The sequence below is a fragment of the Cornus florida genome, unplaced genomic scaffold (genome assembly GCF_030987335.1).
Source record: "Cornus florida cultivar Cherokee Brave unplaced genomic scaffold, ASM3098733v1 CherokeeBrave_3.0.0_Hap2_Chr11, whole genome shotgun sequence".
NCBI lineage: Eukaryota > Viridiplantae > Streptophyta > Magnoliopsida > Cornales > Cornaceae > Cornus > Cornus florida.
In genome coordinates this window covers 95,495,370-95,514,548 of record NW_026775581.1, presented here as the reverse complement: position 1 = coordinate 95,514,548, position 19,179 = coordinate 95,495,370, and the positions used below count along the sequence as shown (strand labels likewise).

General features: G+C 34.1%; 1 protein-coding gene and 1 long non-coding RNA gene across 4 annotated transcripts; one reads left to right on the top strand and one right to left on the bottom strand.

The window, feature by feature from the left end:
• Window positions 1–358: 358 nt before the first annotated feature.
• Window positions 359–16,807, top strand: LOC132286062 (uncharacterized). Of its 2 annotated transcripts, none has more exons than XR_009472662.1 (3): window positions 359–646; window positions 15,656–15,759; window positions 16,255–16,807. It is a non-coding gene; the product is annotated as an uncharacterized LOC132286062 (long non-coding RNA). The 2 variants fall into 2 exon arrangements; XR_009472663.1 differs by lacking the exon at window positions 359–646 and adding an exon at window positions 13,341–15,280.
• LOC132286061 (14-3-3-like protein) lies at window positions 2,387–18,113 on the bottom strand. Of its 2 annotated transcripts, XM_059788315.1 has the most exons (7): window positions 17,607–18,113; window positions 7,593–7,724; window positions 7,203–7,339; window positions 6,905–7,009; window positions 4,981–5,099; window positions 3,858–3,965; window positions 3,597–3,653 (listed from the first exon to the last, which is right to left on the bottom strand). In XM_059788315.1, exons 1-3 carry the CDS (start codon window positions 18,033–18,035, stop codon window positions 7,217–7,219), a joined length of 684 nt encoding a protein of 227 aa, XP_059644298.1. In that variant the 5' UTR covers window positions 18,036–18,113; the 3' UTR covers window positions 3,597–3,653; window positions 3,858–3,965; window positions 4,981–5,099; window positions 6,905–7,009; window positions 7,203–7,216. The 2 variants fall into 2 exon arrangements, with proteins under 2 accessions (XP_059644297.1, XP_059644298.1); XM_059788314.1 differs by lacking the exons at window positions 7,203–7,339; window positions 7,593–7,724; window positions 17,607–18,113 and adding an exon at window positions 2,387–3,504 and having other exon boundaries at window positions 3,599–3,653; window positions 6,905–7,004.
• Window positions 18,114–19,179: the final 1,066 nt, after the last annotated feature.

Genomic DNA, 19,179 nt, shown 5'->3' with positions numbered 1-19,179 from the left:
ACAAAATCCATGTTTAATAAAAAAAAATTAATAAAAAAAATTAATAAAGAATATAATGAGATGATGGAAAGGTAAAAATATAATATATGAAAAGAATGTGTGCTGCATTTTTTATTCAATTTGTTTGTTTTAGTTTGGTTAATTTTTTTCTTTAGTACGGGTAATTAATTTTCATATACAGTAATCTTTGAAGTTTTCATTCATTTAATTTTCACTTTAATGAGTTTAGGAAAATATTTACACTAATAAATTTGGCCGATTACTTGGCAAAATCTATCTGACACTCCAATTGTAAAAAAAATTACCATATTAATATATAATATTATTTCTATAAGCTATGAAGGAATTAAAGGCACAAATATTTTTAGACCAAAGTACCCTTTCAAAATACGGCGACACCGTTCCGTTCACTACCGCGGCTCAGATTGGATAGGCGGGCAACCGTTCCGTCATCACCAGTCGTTCTTGCTCAGATCGGATAGGCGGACAACCGTTGCATCATCACCAGTCGTTCTTGCTAAGCTGCAGCCAATCGCCGCCGATCCGTCCGTGAGACCCTCTGTCTTGCCGTCGCCGGACCAGTAAGCCCTGTCGCCGGCGACCTGTTCCTCCCTCTCCGGATCTTCTCAGTTCAAGACCCACCACTGTAAAACATTTAATATTAAGTTTCATTGAAATTGGATACATATTATTCTTGAGATTTATTCCTTGAAGCGAAAAAGAATTTATTTTTGATTAAATATTTTCAGTTGTGTTTTATTGATAAATCTTGAGAAAGCAATAGATTGATTTCTACATTGCTACTCCAAAATTGTAAGTTTAATGGAAGTAGAATCCGATACCTTAGATATTTTCCCTATTTATTAAGTTTTCATTTTATGTTTTTTTACATATTTAGTTTAACAAACTCACTCTCTTCAATCAGCTTAGTTAAATTAAATTAATATAGATTCGCATTAGTTTTCTTTCAAGGCATTCCCTTTGGTTGATCTTGCATTTACATTTTCTATACAACAATAAATTCTTGCACTTGCGAGTAAAATAAGCATTTAAAATGGATCCTGCACCTCACACATCAATTGTATCAATACATTTTTTCAATCATGCTTTCCTAATTTAATTCAACTTTCTTTAGTTTATTAAATTCTAATTTAGTTTCCTTGGTTAACTAAATTCTTCGTTACAATTGAATTCTTATTATTTGTTATTTCCATTTGTGTTCATTCAATTGCAGTAGGCACAAATAACTTTTGCATTTCAATTTTCACTCCATTGTAATGCGCTTTTCCTAAGTCATGTTTTAATACTCAATTGAGAGTTTCATGTTCTCTTATACATGTAGCATGTTCTATTATTTTTATAAAAGAAACTTAACTTGATTAGATGTTTTTCAATCAAACCAAAAACATTGGTTCTGGTACGCCTGCATTTAGCCAATTTCAAAATCCACTGAGCCAGCCCATTTAAGAGTAAACAATTTGAGTCACCTAAAATGGACGGAAGGTTTATGTGTACTTGGAGAGAGTAGTTCTAGAGAACCAGCAACAAATTAACAATGTGGTGGGATATTATTATTCATCCTCTAACTCGAGGCCTTTCTCTAGTCCTAGAGAAAAGTTGTGATTGGAAGTGTCAAATGAATGGTCCTAGTTTCTGTGAGTCGAGTCATATAGATACACAATTCATATTTGACACATCTAATTCAATAAGATATGATTTTTAATTGAATCTGATTATACACATCATTTGTGTACCATATTGTGGGCTAATGGCAACTTGGAGCTTGGGATAATCGGGTTGGATATGTTTTGATTTCAGTTCAAGAAATGAGTTAATAAATTGAGTGAAATATAAATTTGAAACTCCCAAATATCGAAACCAAATTTAGAAGTGAAAAAAATAATGATTAACTACTTTGTTAACAAGACAAGTTGTTTATTAGTCGAGAGTACATTCATGGGCATCCATTGTACTCAATAATTTCTCTCAATAAACTTTGAACAATAATTGATCTGGTATGTCTGACACCAGTTGAGGGGTGTGACCAGCCTGATACGTTAGTAATGTGATTTAGGGAGTGTGATTTAAATCAGTGAAGAGTCGATAATGTTTATATAAACTTGTCATATGTTTCTTCTGTACCCCTTTATGGAATGTTTCAATCCATTTCGAGTCCAGTCTAATCCTTTAACAGACTAAAATAACTAGCACCCATGATACATACAAATTTCTCTTCAACGATAGGTGCATATTTACATGCACCAACGGCCATTCTAGTAATAATAATACAAACATTCAAATCCAACAATAAAAATATATATATATATAAAGACAACACTTCAAAAAGAAATCGCTTGTTTTCCTTTTCTGAACAACCAACCAAGTATTAGGGAATTGAGGAAAAGTGAACAACAAAATATTTTGTACAGGAGACGGCTTCCTCCATCTCAAGGCAAACTCAAGACAACAAAATGTTTTGTACAGGGAATTGAGGAAGCATTGACAATACAAATATCCTCTCACGGTTGTGGGAACTCAAGACACAGGAGCGACATGCAAGCACCTAAGAAAAGAAGCAAAGCAAACAACTTGACAATATCATAGCCCAACAACTATATCTAAAAACATCTACCATAACAAAGGCACTCTTGTCCAAAAAAGTATATTCCAACAGTTTCATAACTAGCATTCCCCTCTAAAACTTCACTTTCACCCTCAAACTTTTACTGCAAAAAACCCACCCCTTTTACTTTGCTTCATCTTCTGTGTTTGACTCCGAGCTTGGTTGCTGAGGACCAACATTACTGGAGCTTGCATGAGTATTGGATATTTCATCATCCATCGAATCAAGAAAAGAGAAGTCGAATTTATTCCAAAAAGGATCACTTTCTTGCCCTCCTTGTTGCTGAGGACCAACATTACTGGAGCTTGCATGAGTATTCGATACTTCATCTAACATCGAATCAAGAAAAGAAAGGTCGATTTTTGTCTCCAAAAAGGCTTTCCAAGAAGGGTCGTTTGGGGAACGATTCATCATTTCTTTCCAAAAAGGGTCGTTTGGGGGACGATTCATCATTTCTTGAAAAGTCTCTGGCTTTTGACTTGAAGTAGGCGTTGTACACTTGCCTTTGCATTTCAGTTTGGTTGAGCCCTGATCATCTAGATTTACCGAGTTGCTTATAGCACCACTTTCTTGCCCTCCTTGTTGCTGTTCTAGAGCAGCTTGGCCCTTTTGTTCCAAAATTCCCAAACCATGCACCTGGCTGGATCTCAGCCCTGTAGGGTATTTCCAAGATCGACAGGACCTTTTGCCACGTTTTATATTCCAGTCATTGATTGTTGGCAATACTAAGCTATCTGTTTCAAACTTTTCCTTGTTTTTAGCAAACTTCCCAATCACATCATTACGTGATTGTGAACGAGTCATTACACCCTTGCCTTTCAATTTGTTTGAGCCCTCAGCATCTGGACCTAGAAAGTAGCTTATATAACCACTTTCTTTACCTGCAGCAGATATATAGTTCTATGTTAGAAGCCAGTGTTACATAATTATCATAAACCATAACTACAGATGTGTAATGGTTATTCCATTTCTCACCTGCGAAAAGTCCTCTTCTGCTTGTATTCTTCTCCTCTCTACACGCAGATTGAGACTAGTGATGCAAAAATGTAAAACACATTAGAATTTCCATCTAGTATTAGATCTCTCAGGCACAACAATAAAGAATATGGAAAGAAGTTCCAATCTGGAATATAAAACAAGTGGAGACATCCCTATGGTAATTTTTGCAACAAATGAAGCATAAGGTTTTGACTAAGAATAAATATTTTTCAGAATGGTTGTTAATAATGCTTACTTCCTTCTTTTTTGATGCAAAACTTTTGCCTGTTAGAGACTTTCGTTTATGGGACCCCTCTGGATTCGTAAATAATTTGCCACCAACAACAGACTGATCTATGTAATGCTGAAACAAACACACATATCAATAAAATGTGTTAAATCCAGAATATATAGCAATTAATAAGTATCATTGTTATGTGTGATTTTCGTTTTCAGTCAACTTTTTTTACTGTGTTTGTGCTATTTTATGTGTTTGTTGTAACATGCATTCATATGTGTCAATCAACAAGCTTACACTTTATAACATAAATTTCTATCTTTTATAACAGAAATTTGGTAACTAGCTAATGTCTTTCCATTTCGCTTTTGGTATTTAACACCAAAACATGCATTAATAAATAGAATTAATTAATTATTATTGTGGAAGGATATATATGTAGATATATATTGAAGGATATTTATAGGTATATATGATTTAATTAAATAATGATTAATTATAGAAGGAAGGAATATATATATATATATATATAATATAATATAATATATGTTTATATATGTATTATTTAAAAATAATTATTACTTTCTTTATTTAGTAGTCATTATTGGAATAGGATTGGAGTGTTAATATGGTTATATATACACATAGGATTAGTAATTAAAGAGGTTTTTCACTTTAAAAGGTTTTTCACGTTAAAAGGAAAAAATAAGAGAAGTAGAGAGAAAGAAAAGAAGAGGAGGCCGACAAGGAGGAGACTGAATCTGAGAAAAAGGATGTTGGGATTGGAAGAGTCTTGAAGCGGCGGTTTTGTTTCAAAACCTTCAGGTGAGTTGTTTTCTAACTTGCCTCTTAGACCCCATAAAGATTTCACCTTGAGTATCAAAACTTTAATTAAATTATTAAATTGAATCATGGTTAGATTGGATTAATTAAAAGAATGAATTATTATATTTTATTTTTGTTAAACTTGGATTTTAAATTGCTAGATATATGTGTTGTATGGGGTTGAGAATGCATATACATCTGTGTGTGTGTGTGTGTGTGTGTGGGGGGGGGGGGGAGGGGGGGGGGGGGGGGGAATAATAACTTAATCTGCACAATGTCTTTGTCTAAACCAACATTTTCTGAGATATTTACTCACCATTGTAAACTTAGGATAAAATCAAGAAAATGCAGACAAAATAGTCTAACTCATGCCCTGTGAATTAATGGGGCCATAGGTTGCTCGTACACTTCTTTTTTCTTTTTCTTTTTTTAAACCTGCCAAGGATAAGGGAAAAACATTAAGGATTAGGGTTAACATCATGCAAATAATATCGGATCAGGATCTACATTAAACTTGCATTATTTATAAATAATTATATTTTGATCACGAATTTCAACATCCAAATTATTACACTCTCAATATACACATATCATATACACAGTTGACCCCCAAAACAAACTTATATTAACAAACAGTGTTCTCCACCATATTTATTCATGTACATGTTGCTGACTCTTCTTTACGCTCAGATAGGTTGGAGGATGACCTGAACTCCATTTTTGGGGGTGAGAATGAATATATCAGCTGGGTAATGAACATAATTTGGTGAGAGGGTGAACTTGTAACGCTGCAAAATCATCGAAAGTGCAATCTTTGCTTCATTGGTTGTAAAGTTCAATCCCACACAAGTTCGAAGCGCGGTAACTTCAAAAGATAGCATAAGCCTAATTTAAGCCTAACCTTAATGCTACACTGGCAGCTATTGTTTGATCTTATACCGAACTAAGACCAGAAGGAAAAATTCCTTGAAATTTTTAATTGTCAAAGCCAAGAATGCCAAGAAGGGGGTCATTTTAGCAACAGGGGAAAAATGTTTTCTTTAGTTCTAAGGTATTTGACTCAACATTCTTGAAAGAATCCTATGCACTGATCTAATTTGGTATCTAAAGTTATGGAATAATGACAGAATATTTTTAACCCGTGTTGATAAATTGAGCATCATATTTGAATATATATCTTTACTAAAAAAAAAATACTTGTTAATCGTCTTTGTCGGAGCTTTTCCATCCAAAGGCGAGGTCGAGAAAGTTCTCTTGGAACGGCTCAAGGGAATTCAAACTCCCAACCTCAAGATGTGAGGTGAGAGTCTTTGTCATCGGACTATTTCTTTAAGATAATACAACATAATCAAGAAAGTTAAAAGTGATGGAATGAATATATACCTTTGCCTCTAACATCCTTCTTATCTTTTGAATGAATTTTTTAGTATTAAAAAAATGCTCAGTTGATTAATTAATTCATACTTTCTTTCTCCCATCTACTCAAAATAATTTAGATTATTGCATGCAGGTATGAATAAATAGAATATGGAACTCAAACACTCAATTAAAACTTTAGTTCCCCAACTGCGGTGTTTGGGTCCATTTTGCATTATCTCTACGTAGCATAATTTACTAGATAATATTAAAAATACATTAGATATTTTAAATTGGATTTTGTTCTAAGATTTGGTAAACATATCAACAATTGACACTTTACAGTTTGTAACTTTAGACCTAAAATTTAAGAATAATCATTTTCAGACTTAATAGTCAATTCAAAATTTAATTAGAGAGATTTCTTTTGGTCTTATCCAATTCGTCTAAAGAATAAAAATCTGTCTATTAGGATTCTCCACTAAAATTATTAGGATTGAATAGCAATTCCTAAAATTTTATTTTCTCCCAACAAACAGCACAGAAAACAATTTTGATTTTGCAAAAGTCAAAATGTCAGAAAATTTAATATGGAAAGAAAGTACTACTGAATTTTACTGGGCCGCATGGCAACACCCATTTCATCAAATCCATTATGAAGAATCAGAGTGCTTTTTATTGCCTTTCCCTTTTAGCCAAAAAGCTCTAAAGTCTGCACAACAGTACAAGCACAAAGGAATTGGACAAAAAAAAGACGTGGCACAAGCAGACCATATGCACCCTCCCCTTTAATTTTGGACAAAATGCACTCTTTTTCTCTTAGCTTCTCCCAAAGTAGTTTTCTACAATATATACAATATTTCATAATGGTTGAGAATGCTTACTTCCTTCTCTTTGGATGTAAGACTCTTGCCTGCTCGAGATTTTAGATCCTGGGGCACCTCTGCATTCAAGTAGGAATTACCTCCACCAAGATTTTTGACGTAACGCTGAAACCAACACACATTTAATTGAAAATATTAGTAATATGTGTAAAATCTAGAATACACAGCAATTACAATTTTTCTCAAATTCAGTGACAACAGAAGAAATTAAACTGACCCACTGGTATATTGAAGAAAATTCACAACTACAGCAAAGAGAACAGATCACAATTAAGGTACCAAGAAGGCGAACACTTACCGAGATCTTATCATTTAATAACCCCAGATAATTTGCTTCATTGATCTTTGGTGCATTTTACATTCTTTACCCTCCCGATAGCGGTCAACATCCCGTTTGGAGAGAAATTCATATTTACATTCAGGATTTGTGTAATACTGTAGGAAATAAGGTTAAAATTTAGACAGTTCCAGAATATAGGGGAATTGGAAAGTATGGGACTTGAAAACTGCAACAAGTTTATAATGTAATTCACAACAAAGATGCATGGTACTCATACATATGCACATGTATAAATGTACGTGTGTGTGGATATATATATATATATATATATATATATAGAGAGAGAGAGAGAGAGCAAGTAAAAACTGCCTGGAACTTAATCAAAAGTGGGAAGAATCTATCAAATACCGGGTCTATTTGGATCCCCCACTTTCGACTTCTTCTCTCTTTTATCCATCCTTTTGGTAATGTGTCAGCTACAACCCTCTCCACGACATGACTGTTGTCTGGTAGATGTCTTAGATATTGACCTATGTATTGCTGAAACAAAAACATTGATAAGTCAGAGGAAAGGGTCAGAATTATCCTTTTGGGGGGTAAGACAAATAACATTGGAGTTCTTTTGGCTGAGATTAGGAAAAGGGTTACATGAATCATAGAGGATTAAAACTTTTAGAAGTCACTTTGAATTGAAAATTGGTGAAATTGCAATTTGTACTGAAAAATTGTCTCAAAAAAGTATTATCCAAGCGGTGTCATGTTTCACAATTCTGTTTTATTGATGCAGTATGTCTAAGCCTTGATGGAATATTTCTCAACAGCCCATAATCAACCCAAAAATATGAAAATTTTCTAATAGTAGTATTTGGCATGCTCACTGAATAATAAATGAAATCAAGAACTATAAATATCTAAAGAACCATAACCTATAAAATATTAGTTTATTAGATATCTTGTACTTAGATTACCAATCTATACTTAGTATTTGGCGTGCTCACCGAATAATAAATGAAATCAAGAACTATAAATATCTAAAGAACCATAACCTATAAAATATTAGTTTATTATATATCTTGTACTTAGATTACCAATCTATACCTCGTAGTTACTATTTTGACACGTATATTAAATTACTAGTGTATATATTAAGTTAAATTGTCAATATTTGACTTATAATTTGATTATGGCTGATCAATATAGAGTATGTACTTTCAGGAAATTTGAGAACCCACATTGTTGGAAGATTGTATTAATCAAATTTGTTCAAATTCTACAAATAGTGGGATTGTAAGGTTTTTCAAAAAATTACTAAGGAAAACTTGGCAGGGTCAGAACTATCATGAACTTGTTGACAAAGAAGTTATCTAACATATGGTGACATCTTCAATATACTAATGAGAAAAAGAGAGAGTAATTAAAGTCTCAATCGTAAGGAGCTTTTGTTAATGATGCTTAAGAGGACTGTGTTGACATAGGAGATGACTTTGGGTTGACAGAAAATTTTGAGACTATACAGCAAGAATATGAGCACGACAATAGTTAACCAAGTTAGTAGAACATGTTCAAAATCTGATGCAGAAAGTAGCTTCCATTCTTCTAGACCTTCTGGTACAGAGTGTAGTCGAAGGAAAGGGTCAGGATTTTCCTTTTTTTTTTTTGGTGGTGGGGGAAAGGCAAATAACATTGATAAATGAATCATGCAAGATGAAAATTTTTAGAAGTCACTTTGAATTGAAAATTGGTGAAGTTGCAATTTGTACTGATAAATTGTCTCAAAAAGTATAGCCCAATCGATGTGGTGTTTCACAATTCTGTTTTATTCAGATAAGATGCAGTATGTCTAAGCTTGATGGTAGCAAGTTCCTGACCTCATACTTAATCCCAAACTAGGTTTACCATTTTATCTGTGCATATTTCTCAACAGTCCATAATCAACCCAAAAATAAGAAAAATCCATAAAAGTGCCAACTCCCTTTTTTTTACTGAATTACGATAACGAGACCAATATTTTACCAGTTGCGATGGAAGTGAACAACAATCAAGTTATTTGCAACAGATCCTTACTTGAACTGAACCATTGTTTGTATTTATTGACCTTTTAATACACTGTTCTCTAGTTTTGCTATCACCAATACTGCATCTAATTTCTACCTTTTGCATCAATTCCTATACACTAGTTTGCAATATTCAAATGATCCACCTTATTTGCATTTCTATTTCTTATATGAGCTTTGCATTCTTTTATAATTTGGTTTACTTGATCTAATTTGAGTCATATATCGGCATTTTGTCCCTAGCAAATGAGAGAAACCAAATTTAGGGAATGTTAAACCTATAATCTTATGAGACCTTCAGTTGTTCAACCTCATCGAGTCGGTATACTCCACCTAAGCACTTAGATGTCATGAATAAAATTGAACCAGTCCATAACCATAAGGTCTTGACGAAGTGTTCCATCAATTCTTTTGGATATAGCATTTACGCTAGTTCAAAAAATCTGGACACAAATTTTCCACAAACATCATTGCACTTTCTATAAGTACATTGCATTGACTGATACACAACTTGCCTTCTCTCAATAAGCCATATATCTATATCTATATCCCTTATAAAAGGGGATTCAATTTTTAATATTTATATATATTTAAAATAGTTATTTTAAATTAAAAAATTAGTGTCTTTTCGTTTTTATTAAAACAGTTGGTGAAAAAATGCGACTTTTCATTTAAAACATTTATTTTAAATTAAAAATTATTGACTTTTCCGTTTTTATTAAAACGAAAAAAACGCGACTTTTGGTTTTATTAACACTGTTATCTTTATTGCCTCTATCAGCAAACGTTCCCCAACTCAAGTTATATTCCACCAACAGTCAACAGACCCATCATTCTTTCTTGCAAATATCACACACAGAGTAAAAAAAAATTATCTATCTATCTATATCCCTTATAAAAGGGGATTCAATTTTTAATATTTATATATATTTAAAATAGTTATTTTAAATTAAAAAATTAGTGTCTTTTCGTTTTTATTAAAATAGTTGGTGAAAAAATGCGACTTTTCATTTAAAACATTTATTTTAAATTAAAAATTATTGACTTTTCCATTTTTATTAAAACGAAAAAAACGCGACTTTTGGTTTTATTAACACTGTTATCTTTATTGCCTCTATCAGCAAACGTTCCCCAACTCAAGTTATATTCCACCAACAGTCAACAGACCCATCATTCTTTCTTGCAAAGATCACACACACAGTAAAAAAAATTATCTATCTATACTCCTTATAAATACTTAAAATTTATATACACTTTAACAATTAAAAGAGAGAGTTAATACCATTTTAAATTAATAAATTACTTTATTTAAGATTTTCTTCTTAACAGATGCACTGTTTTGTTTTCCAAAGGACACAAATGCTAAGAAATGAACTTGAGGAGGCACTTCAAATATTCTGAAAAGTCAACTATTTGTTGGATACAACTTCTTCAAACCTCTGACAGAAGTCTTTGATCCATTTAATGGCACTGACGTATTGTCATTGATCTAGGGTTCTAAACAGGCACGAAAGACTCTTCTATCTAAGCTTCATTCTGCCTATAAAAAAAACTTTGTTCGCCTATATATCTTTCTTTCCCTAAAAATTCATGGTAATATTCTGTAGAGTTGGAGAGAGAGAGGAAGAGAGAGGAGAAAGAGTGACAAGAAGCTGACTAAAATCAGGTTCACGCATATCGTATCTATTAAAAATGTATACAATTTTTAATATTTTTATACATTTTTTATGCTATTTAAAATTTTAAAAAAAAAATTAATTTTCAAGTGTTGTATAACCCTTTGTATTTTGTGCCGTTACGCTTTTATTCCATATTTTTCTCTTCCCATTGTTTCATTTCTCCTTCCAATGCTTGAACAAAGAATGACTAGACAAGATGAACATAAACCTGAACTGTCTTTCTCCTCCCCCCTCTCTCTCAGCCATCTTTTTCAATCCAGACATCATCTTCTCTTACCAGCAACTTTCCGATGTCAAAGGAGATTTTCAATTTCGTTTTTGCTTCAACTGATGGATTAGAACACCATGTGAAAACTTCAATCCGACTCGTACTCTCCGACTCACCTACTCAGTAAGTCCTGTGGAATAGGAATGTCTGGTACAATCTATTTTCTTCATTCTCAAGATTTCAGGCTTTTAGTCTAAATATTTTTGCATTTTTTCGCTTTGGTCATCTCTGTAGTTTAGTTTTGATTATGTGATCGTTGTTTATAATTTATTGTGTTTCGTGTCTCATTATATCAAATTTTTGCAGGTGGGTTTTCAGTTTCTGTAGAAATTTTTAGATTGGAATTAAGGTTCTTGGATATTGATGATTGTGACATGAATATATGCTTAACCACAATTCCTGAATTAGTGTTTTGGTTCTTGGATTTCTCGGTTTTGGAATGAAGAAAATCTCGAAATTCTTTAAATGTTTATTTATAGTCAATTATTTATTTTCTGGTGGTGGGATGAAGACTACATTAATTTTTTGATTGGTTGTTTAGTATCCGATTATTTTTTGATTGGGTGTTTAGTTTATTGGTTTTAAGGGAAGCCCCAAATCAAGTTGTAAAACAGTTTGTCTTATCGATGAGATGCGGCGTAGTGACGAGGAGAATTTTAATTATAGAATTAACAAGAAGCAATATAGACACTTCCCCAAGGTAAGACCCAATAGTGAGAATGCTGGAACATTGACACATGTGAAAGATCCATAATCGAATCGATTAAATATTTCAAAAATATCTAAATATTATGAGAATTTCAATCCTACTTTTACAGGCCTCGTTTGAAACTTTCCAATAGAATGGGCATCGCCAGGATTGTAGCCTAAAGTTCCTAAAACACATGTTATAGGTTATGTCAAAGAGTTTAGGTTGATGGAAATGCCTTGATTTATTTTCAAAATTACACTTTTTTGTGCTCTTTTCATTTTTCTCCATTTGTGCTTGTTTGGCATGTGTTGACTCTTTTCAAGCTTCAGACTTTCAAATAGGAAATCTGATGAGGAAGCAATGAAATGTAAGAAATTTGTTATTATTTTATGGTTAAAATGCAAAAAAAAAAAAAAAAAAAAAAAAAAAAAAAAAAAAAAAAAAAAAAAACCCTGAACTATTAATTTGTTGCAGTTAAGGACAATCCAGAAGTTGGGTTGATCGGAAAAATCAAAAGACAATTATACCCTTAGTAAAACGACGTCGTTTTGGCACTTATACACTTAATTATTATTTATTTTTATTTTTTTTATCCTACTTGTACACTTAATTGTATGATGTGGAATCTTTAGTCTTAAGGACCAATTAGAATATGACAATTCAACCAAACACCAAAACCCCTCTCCCACCACTCTCTCTCTCCACAACCACACCTTCAAACCAATCTCATCCTTTCTCTCTCTAAACCATTCTCTGCAACATCAACCCATCAAAACTCAAATCTCCCCCAAATATATATATATATATGTGTGTGTGTGTGTGTGTGTGTGTGTGTGTGTGTATAAGGTGTCCAATTCCCGTTGACCATGTTCCGGGAACAGATCGGCGATATGCTGAACGCAGCCGACGCGAGATTTTGCATCAACAAACGTCATGAGGACACCCGATTCATGTCGACCATGTTCTCGATTTGGGTTCGCCGAAACAAGCAATGGGGTCTCAATCTGAACCATCAATTTGGCGACGAGTGTGAAGACGAAAAGGGGGTGTGTCGCCGGCGGATTTAGGGTTCCGATGAGGAGTGTGAGGGCATCGGCAGAGAGGAGTAGTGACAGTTCTTTTTGGGTTTCACTCTTGAATTTGGGTTTCAAAACCTCTGTTTCATTCAAACCCGTTTGTTGTTAAATCAATTGTTTCTTCTCCAACAAATGCTTCCTTTATAAATTCTTCGATGGATGTTAGCATATATGATAGCCACGATTTATGGAATGACTTACCATATTAGCGTAGATTTGCTTATGCATATGTTAGCATATATGATAACCATGATTTATGAAATGACTTACCATATTAGCAGAGATTTAATTTAGTTTTTTTTCTTGTAATATGAGTATGTGCTCTTATTTTATCTATAAATACTAGAGTTGTGAATGAGTGATTGATATCATTCAAGCCTTTACATATTATAAATCTCATTAAAACCTTTTACATATTTCTCTTCTCTTTCTTCTATATTGTATTTTTACTTGCTATCAGAGCCAGGGTGGTCTGACTGCAATGAGGGCATTACGAGTTCGGCATCACTCATTTGGGAATGGTCTAAGGTAACATCGCCCATCCGGGAGGTGTTAGGTAGGCAGGATGATCCGACCTCAATAAGGGCGTAGCGAGTTTGGCACCACCTATTCAAAAATAGTTTGATTAGACATAGTTGTTTCTTTTTTATAGTCTGAGGAAACATTGTTGATTCTTTCTTCTACATTGTTTAAACATATGTATAAAGGGGAATGGTCTGAGGAGACATTGTTGATTCTTCCATCTACATGTTTTAAACATGTGAAGGGGAACAGTCTGAGGAGACATTATTGGTTGTTTACGGTCTAAGGAGACGTGATTGGTTGTTTACGATCTGAGGAGACATTATTAATTGTTTATGGTCTGAGGAGACATTTTTGATTTGTTGATCGACATTTTTAATGTAGTCAGATTTGCACTCTGCAACTTGTAGATTCTAAAGAAGGGTACTAGCAAGACCCTGTTTGAAGATGCGTTGTCCAAGTAGGGCGTTTCAAATATCCACGCACCAACAGGGGGAGTGTTAGCATATATGATAGCCACGATTTATGAAATGACTTACCATATTAGCATAGATTTGCTTATGCATATGTTAGCATATATGATAGCCATGGTTTATGGACTGACTTACCATATTAGCAGAGATTTGATTTATATTTGATTTAGTTTCTTTTCTTGTAATATGAGCATGTGCTCTTATTTTATCTATAAATACTAGAGCTGTGAATGAGTGATTAATATCATTCAAGCTTTTACATATTATAAATCTCATTAAAACCTTTTACATATTTCTCTTCTCTTTCTTCTATATTGTATTTCTACTATGGACAATCTGTAATCGCTACACAAGCACACGATATATATATATATACACACACACACACAAACAGATAGAAGGGGAGAGAGAAAGGTTAGGTCGGCAAGAATTTTTAATTTATCAAAAAGATGCGAAGAAGGAGATGAATAGTGTTTGTAACTATGTGTATATGTGTGTGTGTGTGGGTTCTATGGGTTCCATGTTGACGCGAGCAGTATCTCTTGTGGGTAGGTGGGGATGATCCATCATCCTAATTTTCTTTGTTTGGGTGTAACAGTAAAGGGAGAGAGAGAGATTAGGTCTGTACGAATTTTTTTTTTTCCATAAAGATTCGAAGAAGAAGAAGATAAATAGTGTTTTTAACTATATGTGTGTGTTGTGTGTGTATGTATGTATGTATGTTTGTGTGTGGACAGAAGGGATAAGGGCATGTTTGGGTGCAACAGTAAATTAGGGGTATGTTTGGGTGTAACAGTATGATAAGGGTGTGTTTGGGTGTAATGTTCACAATAAGGGCTAATAGGGCCTTTTCATGCTCATAAGGGCATTATGGGCATTGAATATATATTGTGTGATCACGTGACCGCACATGATGATTTTGACAGCAACATTCCACCGGCACATCGCCAGATGGGGCAATCTGCAATAAAAATGTATAGTTTAGGGGGCTTTTTGCAACTTTGGAAGTTTAGGGGGGTTTGTTGCTGATTGGCCAATAGTTCTGGGGTTTTTTTGCATTTTACCCTTATTTTATCTAAAGGAATCAAATTCGACAGTCGCATCCTGATTTGGATTTGGTTAGACAACATTTAAATTAAACAAATACATTACAATTATTGTACCTGATCAGTTGATAATCATTATGTTGAGATGCCCATATTTGTGAAGTGAATATTTACTCGTGATTCTTAGATTGAATTGGTTTTTTTGTGAATTCTTCTAAGTTCTGGTTTTGGATTCTTCTTCAGATGAAGCTACTATGCTTGCTATGACGAAGCATTGTAGCGAGAAGGTAATTCGTGAAAAAATGTAGATGTCTTGGAACATTACCATTTTCATACACATTGACTAACTTGTTAGCTTTTCTAGTTATATTGATTATGTCGAGTGTCTGATGTAGTAGCATTTAAATTTATCCTATCTGCATATTGTAACAAATGCACTACCAATATATGCTGCATGCCCTTCTAGCAAGTTTTTTTTAGGTTTTGCTTATTTGAGAAATCTTTTTTTTGTTTTATTTGACTCTTCAGAGATCTCTATTAACATCCATCTCATCTCTTACCCTAATAACAACTATTAAACTACCTGTAGGTGCCAAGGATCATGTATTGAGATCTCCTTTTTCACGTTTTGTTATCTCACATTGGAATTTATGTTATTGCAGGTCGAACTCCGACTTTTATCTAGAGGGAATGTGATGATTGCTGCTCATGGAAATTCATTGAGGTCTATCATAATATATATCTCAGCAAATTAGCTATCCAATAGGTGAGACTTCAATTGGGATGCTTACATGCTTTCTGTTACATTCTGATTTGCTTATGACAGATGAAATCCATATCTTATTTTTGTCTGGTTGTTAGATTAGCATTTTGAACAACGACTTTGGTATTAGAAAATTTGTGTAACCAATTGGTATTGACCAGGGCTCTGTCCAACCTCCCATAGATCCTCCTACTAATCCCTTGTCTATTGCACCATGTTGGAGAAGAATTAGTAGAGAATGAAGATCCACCAAATTAGTATCAGTCAAGCAGTCATTAAATTCATCTAGGATAGCTTGAGGAATATTTCTAGTTTTCTACCACCCAATTTTTCTGAGTTAAAACGCACAATATATTCCAGTCACGCATGGCCAGGGCCATCAACAATAGAGGCATACAACCTAAGATCACTCCATAGCAATCTTCTCTCACTCACTGTTTTATGATGCATTTCTTTTTACCAAATCAAATATCTCCTGACCTTATTTATGTGCTATAGGAATGAAAAATGGGGGATCAGCTGATTCGACACTCATGTTCCAGTATTTGAATCGGAGCCCTTAATACTCCACAATTCTAAGACCCGAAATGAAAGTGAATTAGTTTCCACGCGTGCAACTTTCCTGCAGGCCAATTGAAACTATCAACTGGATACCTATGCTTTACATATTCAAAGAGGGAAAGTTTATAAGGAGGGAAAGTCTTGATGGTCCTAGCAAGGCAAGGGTATACGTTTATACTAAGGTGTGCACCCTTGGTGCTATCTAATCTACTCTGGCCTTCTTTATTACTTTTCTTTACAATTAGTTTTGTGTGGAAGTTATATGTCCTTAGAATTAACCGTATGGGGTTAGCTCGTTGTCAGTGAGATGTGTGGTGGATCAAATCAGAGTTATCAATAAAGCAAAAAATAATATGGAGTTAATATTTTTCTTTAATCGATTAGAAGCTGCCTGTATTGGCTATCCATCTTGATTTACTAGAACTGTCTTTGTACTATGCCTCTGTTAATTGAGTGTGTTGCAAGACGTGGTCTGGATGTGGACATAACATTTGGCATTGTTATATTTACACCGCTTGATTGTGAGTGTTCAGTATTTAAATTTGTTGGTGAAATATTTTAACAGTAAGAGAGAGAACCAATTGCTTTTATTCATGGATTTTAATTACACATAAAGAGAGAGACTCTAGCAGAATTTTTTCACAGAATCGATGGATTAATTGTTGATTCCATTATGTGTCAGAATATTTTCATTGCAAACAGTACAGTACTGCCATCATTTTAAGCATCACTTATACACTAGAGAAGATTCATCTCCACTTGGATCCTAGGTACTCTCATTAGTTTTTCTTGACCAAAGGCCAGGGTTGGCTTTTTTATTATTATTTTATTTTGATTGAAATTAAACCATACCAATGGAACATTTTAAGTTGATTAAATCAGAACCGCATATCAAGGATTTGTATGATTTTATTTCGGTCTGGCTGAATTTGTTTAAAATTAAAGTGAAATATTTTGCATATATTCCTAAATACTACAACAAGAAAGCAGTGGTATCATTTACACAGAATCATTTTAGCAAATAAACCCCAATCAAGTACCTCAATTGCACAAAAATCACTTTATTTATATATCCATGCACTATCAAAATTCAATTGGAAAAATTCAAGATATTATCGATGCACTATCAAAACTCAATCATGCATATATCGATGCACTATCAAAATTCAAAATCTAAGATACCGACAATCATGTATATATCCATCCACTATCAAAGTTCAATTGAAGCAACTACATAACCCAATAAATAAAACCTAACTCCCTAACTTGCATATAAATTAAATATATACCTGCGCAGATTTGTAGGCCTTCAGCGTGCTCTCAACGGCCTCCTGCTCCGAACCAGTCTTAATCTGAGCGAGATACCAACACAAATCCCCTTTCAACTTCAGGTATTTTGCTTTCGTCCGACCAGCGGAAGCCGACGGAATGATGTATTCGTGAAGGCCGTTGAGCATACTATCACAAACACAGGAAATGTTGGACTCCATCTCCGACCTTCTGATTTCCGCGAAATAGTCCTCGTCATCTTTCTCCTTCTTCTCGATCGAGGAGATGATCCGCCAGCTGGCGAAAAGGTTCCGCTCCTCCTCCGTCAGAGACTCCGCGCCGGCAGCCGCGGGGACCTTCTCCATCAAGGTCAACATCTTTTCGTAATGCTCCGTCCGCTCGGCCAGATTCGCCATGTCCACATTCACTTTGCGCTCAGATGACGCCATGGTTGTAGTGTGGTTAGTTCTGTGTGAGAAATGACTGTGTGAAACTTTGAACCCTTGAGAAAATGGAGGGAGAGGATAATTGAGTAATAACAGAACGACTGAAAATGACTATAGTCAAATAATTTAGTGAGCTGTCATTTAATATTGCATACCTGGGCCCACCTCAGTATTTAGCTAAAATCTCTTTAACCACTTGTTATTTTTAGCTTTAAATTATAGTGGTAACTTTCGTTAGCATGTGAAAATGTTGTTTAAAAAGGAAATAATACAAAAGTAATGTGATTCATTTTTTTAAGTGCATCAAATGGTTGTGTGTGTGTGTATATAATTTTTTTATTTTTTTTATTTTGTGTTAATCTAATGTGTGGATTTTAATATTAGGTGATTAAGTCACACAATCCTTCTCAACAGATGTCGATCTTACGCTCCGAATGCGCTCCCACTCTCACGTTCTGCACGTGCTCTTGTTTAAATTTTCACTACTTATAACTTAATTCTGCCGCTCTCTTGCTATTAAATTCACTCTCGTTTCCGCTCCTGCTCCGTTATGTGACTTAGGTAAGTGATACACAAGTTGTTGTTTTTTTGGGAGTCCCCAAGGGCGGAGACAAAATCATGGGAATTGTCTATCAAAAATAGAAAATATGATTGATTTTAAAAACGAGCTTAGTGAAGAGGGTTACAAGAGGGGAAAGACTTTCTTGCAACTTTAATACTTCGTAATAATGTCATAAGTAAAAGTATTTTAGTAAGTCATGTTACTACATGGTAAATTAATTCGACATCCTAAAATTCCCTTAGCTACTAGAGGAATTAAAATTTTAGTGTAATCTAATCATCAAGAAATCAAAATTTTTAGTTCCCATTAATGGAACAATGTTAATGTGGTGATCTTGTGGGTGGGTGTGTGTGAGCGTGTACAGGTGACACCAGTAGGCTACCACACTGGGTGAGATACAGGTGCACAATCCCACATCGCTTGGATATGGATGGGACAATGTTATATGTAGATTCAACACCCTTCTATGACACAATACATTTTAAAGTCGTGTTGGCCGTGAATCATCAGAACTCCAGAATTGAGCGTACTTAATCTAGAGTAGTACCAGGATGTACACCAATAAGCTACCACACTGGGCGAACG